Here is a 10227-nt window from a genome sequence, read left to right on the forward strand (position 1 = left end):
CTCGAGGATATGCCTTCTCCCTTTTCATCCTGCCTGGTCATTGAAGTTTTCTGAAGAGATACTCCTGGTGGTCTCACTTGGATCAGAGATTCATTTGGAAACCATGAGTAGAGGATTTAGTGTATTGGCTCTGCCCTATGGAATGCCCTTCGAACTGAGATCCATCGTGCACTATGCTACATTTTTTCGCAATTGACGTAGACTTTTCTTTTCAGGCAAGCGTTTCCTGACTAATGACTAAATTCCAGCCACTGTTTGATTAATGGTTCTGCTTCTGTTGTAAAACCTTTGTACTGTATATTTTAATTTGTTGTACACCACTCTGGTATCTCAATGTGGAGCCATTTCTAAATTCTATAATGAATCTCCCAAATCACTATGGAATTTGCTATGACAAGATGTAGCAATGAATGCTAGCTTCGAAGGGTTTAAAAGGGGGATTCAATCAATTCATGGAGGAAAAGGCCAATGGGTTGGATCCAGACGAAGTTAATCATGCTTCAGTCCCACTAAAAACAATGATCTTGTTCACAATTAATGACAATAATTGAGTATGAGTTATCATTGTATTGGGGTTGTTGTAGAATCATGGTTTGTCAATACATGCATAACCTGCACTATGAATTAAATATGGGTTCTTCATCACGAATAACCCAGAGTTCACAGCCAAACAACAAACTATGGGTTCTCTTCCTCGGTTATTCCTCATTAGCAATCCATAGTTTAACCATAGTGCAGGGTTCACATATAACAACAAGCCACAATTCAGTCTACACTCACTCCATTAGTTATCATTACATGCAAACTAGGGCAATGAGTCAAGTTAGTCAGGATTCCCTTAAATCCCAAATGGGATTAAAGTGTGATGAACTTGTCCATTGATAAGAGTTTCAGAGACAATATATTTTTCAGCACCAGCTGAAACAACAGGAGAGAGCTGTGGCCCTCATGTCCTGCATCTGGTTGGCCACTGTAGGGAACAGGATGCTGTACTAGGTGGTCCTTTAATCTGATTCAGCTGGGCCATTCTTCGGCTGGACATCAGGAAAAACTTCCTGACTGTTAGAGCAGTACGATAATGGAACCAGTGACCTAGGGAGGTTGTGGGCTCTCCCACACTAGAGGCATTCAGGAGGCAGCTGGACAGCCATCTGTCAGGTATGCTGTAGGGTGGATTCCTGCATTGAGCAGGGGGTTGGACTCGATGGCCTTTTAGGCCCCTTCCAATTCTACTATTCTATGATTCTATGATTTGAAATGCATTTGAGTGGAGGACCAAAGATGTGCTTCAGATAGAACGCACCTGATTCCAGGTGAGACGAAAACTGCAGAGAGGCTGAAATGCCGCTATAAACTTGCTTTCCTCCACAGCCCTTGGTTGATTCAACAAAAACATAGAAACAGTCCAGGTGCATTTTTAAATAGCATTTGTCTATTTGGCTCAAAAGTGCTTTCAAGCAGTATGTGTGAAATTGCTCCATGTCGGATTTCTCTCTTGAGCCAGGTTTCATCTGCTCCGGTGACTCTTAGGAAGCTTTAAGTACGGAGGACCACGTAATTGGGTCTGGCTCTGCTGGTTTAGGGTGGCCGGTTCCTGACCCTTCTTTTGAATCTTTCCACCCAACTGAGCGACGTGACGTGCGAAGCTGATCGGGACGAGCCCCATCAAGGCCAGCTGCATTATGCTCAGATGACAATGTCCTGATTCGATGCCAAGACACTCAGGTTTTGTGTGTGCATGTGTGTGTTAGAGGGAGGGAGAGAGAGAGAGGGGAGATGATAGAGCAGTGAAGGTCTCCTGTCCCAGTTCTCTCAAAGAGCACCCGGTCACTTCATGTGGCAGCTGCCCTCGGAGAAATGCTAATTTGTTGGTCTGGGATGACTTTGGAGGAGCAGGTGACCAGCTGAAAAAACTCGCACACTGCTATTCTGAATTGCTGTTCTAGCTCCTGTCGCTTTTGTGGGGGACAAAGAAATCGATAGATACCTCTTTGAGATTCACAGAGGAAGATCATATCTCTTGATGGATCCCCATAGATAATACTTTCTTTGGAACACACACACACACACCTCCAAATAAAATTCCTCTACTCAGTGATGAAGGGCGCGAGAAGCCCTCCTGAAAGGGGAGAGGATAGGGCATGTCTGAGCTCATTTGCTAGGTCCTCTAAAACTGTAATGATGATCAGGATCTCCTGATAGCATTATTGATTTGGGGGCTAGGCTGAAAGAAGGAAGCTGCCCCAAGGTCTCCCATGAGAACATAGGAAGTTGTCTGATATCAGGTCAAGCTGTTTGTCCTCCTAGCCCATGTTGTCAACTCAGGGGTGAAGAACCTGTGCCCCCCTCCCCAGGTGTAGTTGGCCTATAGCTCCCATCATCCCTGATCATTGGCCATGGTGATTGGGGCTGATGGGATTTGAGGTTCAACTAGCGAGCATCAAGGCAGGCTGTGGGTGGTGGGATTTGGGGTTCAGCTGCTGAGCATCAAGAGAGGCTGTGGCTGATGGGATTTGGGGTTCAACTGGTGAGCATCAAGAGAGGCTGTAGCTGATGGGATTTGAGGTTCAACTGGTGAGCATCAAGACAAGTTGTGGCTGATGGGATTTGGGGTTCAACTGGCGAGCATCAAGAGAGGCTGTGGCTGATGGGATTTCGGGTTCAACTGGCAAGTGTCAAGAGAGGCTGTGGCTCATGGGATTTGTGGTTCAACTGGTGAGCATCAAGAGAGGCTGTGGCTCATGGGATTTGGGGTCCAACTGGCAAGTGACAAGAGAGGCTGTGGCTCATGGGATTTGGGGTTCAACTGATGAGCATCAAGAGAGGCTGAGGCTGGTGGGATTTGGGGTTCAACTGGTGAGCATCAAGAGAGGCTGAGGCTCATGGAATTTGGGGTTCAACTGGTGAGCATCAATATTCAGAGTCTCCAGAACCTTTAGAGCAAAGGGGATGGACAGAAGAAGTTAATGGATCCAAGAGTACTGCTGGAGATGGCCTTGAGAAGGAGATGGCATGCCTGCTATTTATTTACTTATTGCAATTATTTAGATTGATTGATTGATTGATTGAGAGCCTCGTGTGGCGCAGAGCGGTAAAGCAGCAGTTTCTGCAGCCGAAACACTCCCCACAGCCTGTTCAATCCCAGCAGAAGCTGGTTTCAGGCAGCTGGCTCGGGTCGACTCAGCTTTCCATCCTCCTGAGGTTGGTAAAATGAGTACCCAGTTAGCTGGGGGGAAAGGTAATAACAGCCAGGGAAGGCAACGGCAAACCACCCCGCTATAAGGCCTGCCAAGAAAACGTCAGCGAAAGCTGGCGTCCCTCCAAGAGTCAGTAATGACTCAGTGCTGGCACGAGAAGTTCCCTATTTATTTATTACATTTTTATACCGCCCAATAGCCAAAGCTCTCTGGGCGGTTGACAAAAATTAAAACTATAATAAAACAACCAACAGTCTGAAAACACAAATACAAAATACAGTATAAAAAGCACAACCAGGATAAAAACACGCAGCAAAAATTGATATAAGATTAAAATACAGAGTTAGAACAGTAAAATTTAAATTTAAGTTAAAATTAAGTGTTAAAATACTGAGAGAATAAAAAGGTCTTCAGCTAGTGACGAAAGGAGTACAGTGTAGGCGCCAGGCGGACCTCTCTGGGGAGCTCATTCCACAGCTGGGGTGCCACAGCGTAGAAGGCCCTCCTCCTATATGCTGCCTTTCAGGGTACAAATTCTACCTTTTTTTAAAAAAAAAACCCTCATGCAACTAGCAATTGTGTGAATGGCATTGTATCCACGTTATCCCTGAGTGACGCAAATTCAATGCGCACTATGGAAATAGATATTCGACACCAAATTTCTTGAGGATCTTAATTTTCGTTTTGAAAACCCCCAAGTTTCTAGCCTTTAAAACTAGAAGGAAGTTGAGGGCATCATAGTGAGTGAAAACCTTAAGGGGTTAAGGTATTCTATTTACAGGGGAAAAAATCCTATCACTTTCTATGCACAATGTCTCATTTTAATTTCAGCAAACTCCGGCTAGATATCATTTCTCACTGTGCAAGCACCATCTCATTACAGACATCCTTAAGTGCAAATTCTCTGCTGGCTCCGTGGTGCTCACAATGTGCTAAAGACATTTATTCCTGGGCACTTACCAGGGATGCAAAGCAAGCATCTGAAAAAAAAAAAATGAAACTAACAAGAAGACTCATCCAGTCTCTAACAGCCGGCTGGAATCTTATCAGCTTTCCTGAAAGAAACATGCTAGCCGAAAGCATAAAGTATGTGTTTAGAAGATGTTGGGCAGTGCAGGGCTAGCTTGACTGTCAAAATGGCTATTACCCATTCCCAACTCTCATTAGCAATGGGAAGATGTCCATTCCATTTGGTTTCTGTTGGTTCCAAAATGAATAGCATGAATAATGACTGGATTTCAAATAGGTTTGTTAGTCATATTCGTACCCATATATCACTCATGGGGGCAGGAGAACACAGAATCATAGAGCGTTTGTGCTGGAAGGTATCTTAGAGGTCATCTAGTCCAACCCCCTGTTTAGTGTAGAGATCTGGCAACTTCAGCATCCCTGACAGTTGGCCGTCCAGGCTCTGCTTCGAGGATGATAATGATGATGATGATTTTAAAAAATATTTCTTACCGGCCTCTCCATTTTGATCCAGGCAGGAAACAACAATAAACGATAAAATACATAATGCTCAATTGAAACATAATATACATTGTTAAAAACATCCTAAAAACATTTTAAAAGCATCTTAAAATTCCACTGGATAAGCCTGCTGGAAGAGATCAATCTTTATAGCTTTCTTGAATGCTAGTAGACTGTTAAGTTGATGAGTCTCCTCCGGCAGGCCATTCCACAGTCTGGGAGCAGCAGAAGATAATGTCCTCTGGATAACAGTTGTTAATCTAGTTTTTGTTAACTGAAGTAGATTTTTCCCAGAGGACCTGAGTGTGTGGGGCGGATTGTACGGGAGAAGGCCATCCCACAGGTAGCCTGGACCCAAACCACGTAGGGCTTTTAAGGTGATAACCAACATTTTATACTTTGCCCGGAAACTAATTGGCAACCAGTGAAGAGATTTTAAGACTGGTGTAATGTGGTCACCCCTAGGTGTACCGGTGACCAACCTGGCTGCCATATTTTGAACTAGTTGAAGTTTCCAGACTAGGCACACAGGTAGCCCTATGTAGAGCGCATTGCAGAAGTTGAGCCTTGAAGTTACCAGCACGTACACTACCGTCTTTAGGTCTTCTAACTCTAGGAAGGGGCGCAGCAGGCAAAGCAGGGTCCCCCCCCCAAGGTAGTTTATTCCACGTAGCATCTGTTCCTGGTGGCCACTGTTTTATTGACCAAGAATGCCATTGGTGCTGATGTTTTTTTCTTCTACACTTTGGGAAGCAGACGAAAACCTTTCTTAATTTTGGGGTGGCAGCCACTCTTTACTGCCACCGAAAAAGTGACCCAGAACAACACAATGCAACGTTCTGGGAAAATCAGATGGTGGCCAGCAATAACAGCCACCAACATTTCAGGTAAATTCCCCACCTATCCCTAGGAGTTACAAAATGAGAAGGAGGGAAATTGATCATACATCTCGATTACCAACATTCACAAATGCCGTGGTCTTATCATCAAAACGTTCTCAGAATCGCTACTGGAGATTGAACGTGAGGTCTTCTGTGAGCAAAGCACATGTTCTAGCACTGAGCTGTGTCCCAGCCTGGATCCTTGCAAAAACTAATGCGGTGCGCTTTTCTTATGCCAATCCAGGAAACCTGTTTTAAAGGCAGCTTGTAAGTCCCTTAGGTAAATAAAAGACATAAATATCTCACGGGCAGATTTATGGCGGTCACTTTAGCATCGCTCAAAAATAGGAACTGCATCGCACCTCCCCCAAAAAAGGAAACATAGATTTGCATCACATTTGCATGTGCCCACTCATAACTCGAGATGGGAGATTTAGAAATAATGACTAGAATCGAAATAGAAATGCAAAACAGATCTCACCATTGTACAGAAGACTGGGACCAGGTGTGCCTGCTCCATCTGCAGTCCAGGTTCTCCTAACCTGTTGATAGACCACATCAAGGCCCAACTCTCCTTTCGTATGGTTCTTTATCATTAAACCATACTTGGTCAAATAAAGGATGCCTTCAAATAGACATTTTCCAGACAGTCCTTCAGATACAGGGCTGTCCTCTATAAAGTAGGACACATCCCCTTCCATTCCTGACGTTGCCCCAGGGCTAAATCTGGATTAATTCCCTGGATGACTGGGTACCTAACTCTTAAAATCCATGCTGGAAATGAATCTCGGAGTAAGTGGAACCTGTCCATCCCAGAATGGACAGGTTAAGCAAAACAAAACAAAAAAGGGGAAGAAAATACAAGCCTTGCTTGTTACGGAACACTGTAGTGTGTCAAACAATGCTATTTATTTATGTATTTATTTTCTTTGATGGTTTTATCGCTTGTTTCATCACTGCTGCTTTGATGCTGGCTTTATGGCTCTGTTTTTGATGAATTGAGTTCTCTTTCTGGGAAGCTGCTTTGAGCTTTGTGTACTGTGATGGGCACTGCAGGACCAAGGGACCAGGGATCACAGACCGATTCACTGCTTCCCACTCTGGAGGCACGGGCTATTTAACCATTGTCAATCGTTAAGGGTGAAGAAGATGACGCTGCTTATGAAAATTAGTGAAATTCTCCCAACACTCAAAGAACGCAGACTGCAACCCACAGGTCAGATTCATCGAGTCCATTGAGGATTTCTTCAACATCCCTACATGGTACAAAGGAAGGAGCTACTCAAAGTGAAATATGAGACAAAGATGACTTTAAGTAGTGTGTATGTGTGTGATCCTTTTTGAGAAATACAAAGTTTGCTGTTCCCAATTCTAAATTGAGCACATGGGTTTTAGCCCATCGCTAGAAAAAGAAACCTTCATTGTTGACTTTCAAGAGGCCATTAGGTGGGTGGTGGGTGGAGGAGGCTATTAAGAGGCTGGAATTAGTGGATGAAACTGTATATTGGCCGCCCTGAGGCCCAGCATTGGGCAAAAGGCGGGATGATAATAATAATAATAATAATAATAATAATAATAATAATAATAATAATGAATAATAATAAGAGCGAAGAGCTCTGATGCCATGTTTCTCGCCTGCCCAAGGGTCTCTGCTTCCCTTGCTCGGCTTCGTCCATTTTCTTTGGCTGCCCCTTACGCCTGGAACGCTCTTCCAGAACATTTGAGAACTACAAGTTCAATCGCAGCTTTTAAAGCTCAGCTAAAAACTTTTCTTTTTCCTAAAGCTTTTAAAACTTGATTTTGCTCTGACTTTTATACTGCCTGTTTGGTGCATTCTCTTCCCCTCCTTATTGTTTTATTATGATTTCATTAGAATGTAAGCCTTTGCGGCAGGGTCTTGGCATTTATTGTTTTACTCTGTACAGCACCATGTACATTGATGGTGCTATATAAATAAATAATAATAATAATAATAATAATAATAATAATAATAATAATAATAATAATAGAGATAAACAGGAGTGTGTGAATTGAAGAATTTAATGCAGAAATGGTCGCTCAGGTTCATTTCAAAGAACACCTGCTATGGACTGCTATGAATCAGACCTACAAATTCCTAAGCAATCCAGCTATTTTTTCTTTGTTTTTCTGAAGATGCACAGATTCTGTTTATTTGAGGACCATATCCCTACTAGAGACTGGATGCTCTCTAGGACATTTTATGCAAAATTAAATGCTTTCAGATTATGAAATTAAGCCTTCAAATTATGATAGGTACAACTTCAAATCTAATCTAGAAATTAAGGAGAAGAACCTATGCGACACCTTTGTGACACCATGAATTTGAACTAGCATTTCAAATAAAGAATCTGAATTCTTTAGAGTGTTTAAAAATGAAAGCCTGGAATTTAGCGGCAGCTTAAATCTGGTTCTTCTTTGGATGCTTGCTTGCTGTTCTGGGTTTATCCTTTAGGGGGAAATGTTGGCCCATTTTTTTCCATCATTGGCTGATAGATGAACTCAGCGCTTACTGCACCTGGGTGAAGTGAAGCTGAAGAATGTTCCGCATCCATGGGGACTTCCTCTGGGTCTTCCTCTTTGCTAATACCTACAGATCTTGTCTGGCTTTGCAGACAACCCCCCATGTCTCTCACTAGACTTTCAGGCCCTTCATCTTCTTTGCACATCTATGTGTTATGCAAGTGCAAACCCTTTAAGGCAAAAAGTCTGAGTTCCTCTATATGCAACTTGCTACTTGACGAATCCTGTGGCATGACCCAGTGGCTTCCAGATGTCCTCAGGAGCTGATTTAGACTTTCCAACATCATCCTCTGTTCTGCAGGATGAAGAAGGACAGAGTTGACATTTTTCACTGCAATTGCACTTAAGCTATGTTCTGGATTACTTCCTATTGTCATTTGGGTAAAGTTCTTGCAAGTTTTGAACATAACTTTGATATATATACCAACTCTGGTTGGTGGCCCAGCTACGCCTCTATCTGGACAGGGATAACCTAGCTTCGGTTGTCCATATTCTGGTAGCCTCCAAATTAGATTACTGCAATGCCCTCTACGTGGGGCAGCCTTTGAAGATGCTTGTGCAATTTTTATTTATTTATTTATTTGTTTGTTACATTTATATACCTTCCCATAGCCTAAGCTGGGCAGTTTACAAAAGTTCTCTGGGCAGTTTACAAAAGTGCAGCGGCCTGATTGATAACTGGAACAATGAGGTTTGAACATATAACACTGATTCTGGCCCGCTTGCATTGGCTGCCTACACACACGGCGACACGCTGCACCTCACCCTGGAACAACCAGGGCTGTAAGGAAAAGTCCATGGGTTGAGGTCTTGGGTGAGAACCAGAGGAAGAAAGGGCTCATTCCCCAACCCACCTATTTTCTCCTGCATGTTCATTTAGACCTAGGTGACCATTGTCCAGCTGTTCTCCATCAAGACTATTGTTACAAAGAGAAAATGGTCTCAATCTGTTGTGCCTGCTGCAATTTTCCCCGTCATGGACAAAGCAGGGATGGTTTTCACCTGGCTCTTTTTAATCCTCTTCATGCAAAAGTCATTTCTGGCCATTGGTTTGACTAGAACATCACATCTCATCAGGGGAGGTGGACAATCTCCAGACAAGCCAATAAGCATGAACACATTTGCATGACTGATCAACCTTCAGTTCCAGATGAATTTAAGAATGGCAGATGATCCAGGCTAGATGTTCATTTGCTTGAGAGAGAGTCAAACTCCTTCCAAGAGCTCACCATGGCCAGGACTCTGCTTTTCCTCACACTTCTCAGTTACTGTTCAGGTAAGTATACAAAGGACCATCTTCATACACACACACCCAACAACAACAGTACTCAATCTCAAAATAACTATGTTGTGATATTTGGAAGCACAGGAAATGCATCTTTTTATTGTTGGTGCTTATTCATTTTCTTAAAGGTGTCAGTTCACAGCCAACATTGACTCAGCCGGCCACTCTGTCTGTGTCCCCGGGACAAACAGCTACAATATCCTGCACCATCAGCAGTAACCCATATACCACAGGCTGGTATCAACAGAAACCTGGCCAGGGTCCTCGCTGTGTACATTGTGATGGTTGCAGCAGCAGAGGACCAGGAATCCCAGCTCGATTCACTGCTTCCCGTGCTGGGAACACGGCCTCTTTAACCATCACCGGCACTCAGGCTGAAGATGAAGCTAATTATTACTGTGCAATGTATTACAGCAGCTCGTTCCACAGTGATAAATTCTAATGGGGAACTGAGACAAAAACCTTCACCCTTCCTCCCTAACATGTGAATTTCTTCTCTGAACTGAACGCTATGATATTTCATACCAAATCAAATATTTTCATGTTACAACATGAAGCCCAAAATGATCAGAGGTCAAATTGCACAGGCAAACTAAAATTTTACAAAGGGAATATGCAATGCCATGAATCCAAATTGGTGTTACAAATAATAATAAAAAATACTTTAAGTTGATGAATATAAAATTCATTTAGCTTTAGTTAAAATCTTAATTATGTACCTGCCCGGACCTTAAGATCATCTACAGGGGCCCTTCTCCGTGAGCCCCTGCCAAAGGAAGTGAGGCAGGTGGCTACTAGGAGGAGGGCCTTCTCCGCTGTGGCACCCCAGCTGTGGAATGAGCTCCCCAGAGAG

At 43.3% G+C, this 10227-nt stretch overlaps 1 gene segment (V, D, J or C); it reads left to right on the forward strand.

Annotated features, from left to right (window-relative positions):
* The first annotated feature begins 9300 nt into the window (after positions 1–9300).
* Positions 9301–9855, forward strand: LOC134406747 (immunoglobulin lambda variable 2-23-like). The segment is given in 2 exon segments: positions 9301–9365; positions 9503–9855. Coding segments are annotated over 2 exon segments (399 nt in total).
* The last annotated feature ends 372 nt before the right edge of the window (positions 9856–10227 follow it).

This window comes from Elgaria multicarinata, chromosome 11, assembly GCF_023053635.1.
Source record: "Elgaria multicarinata webbii isolate HBS135686 ecotype San Diego chromosome 11, rElgMul1.1.pri, whole genome shotgun sequence".
In the NCBI taxonomy this organism is placed as follows: domain Eukaryota; kingdom Metazoa; phylum Chordata; class Lepidosauria; order Squamata; family Anguidae; genus Elgaria; species Elgaria multicarinata.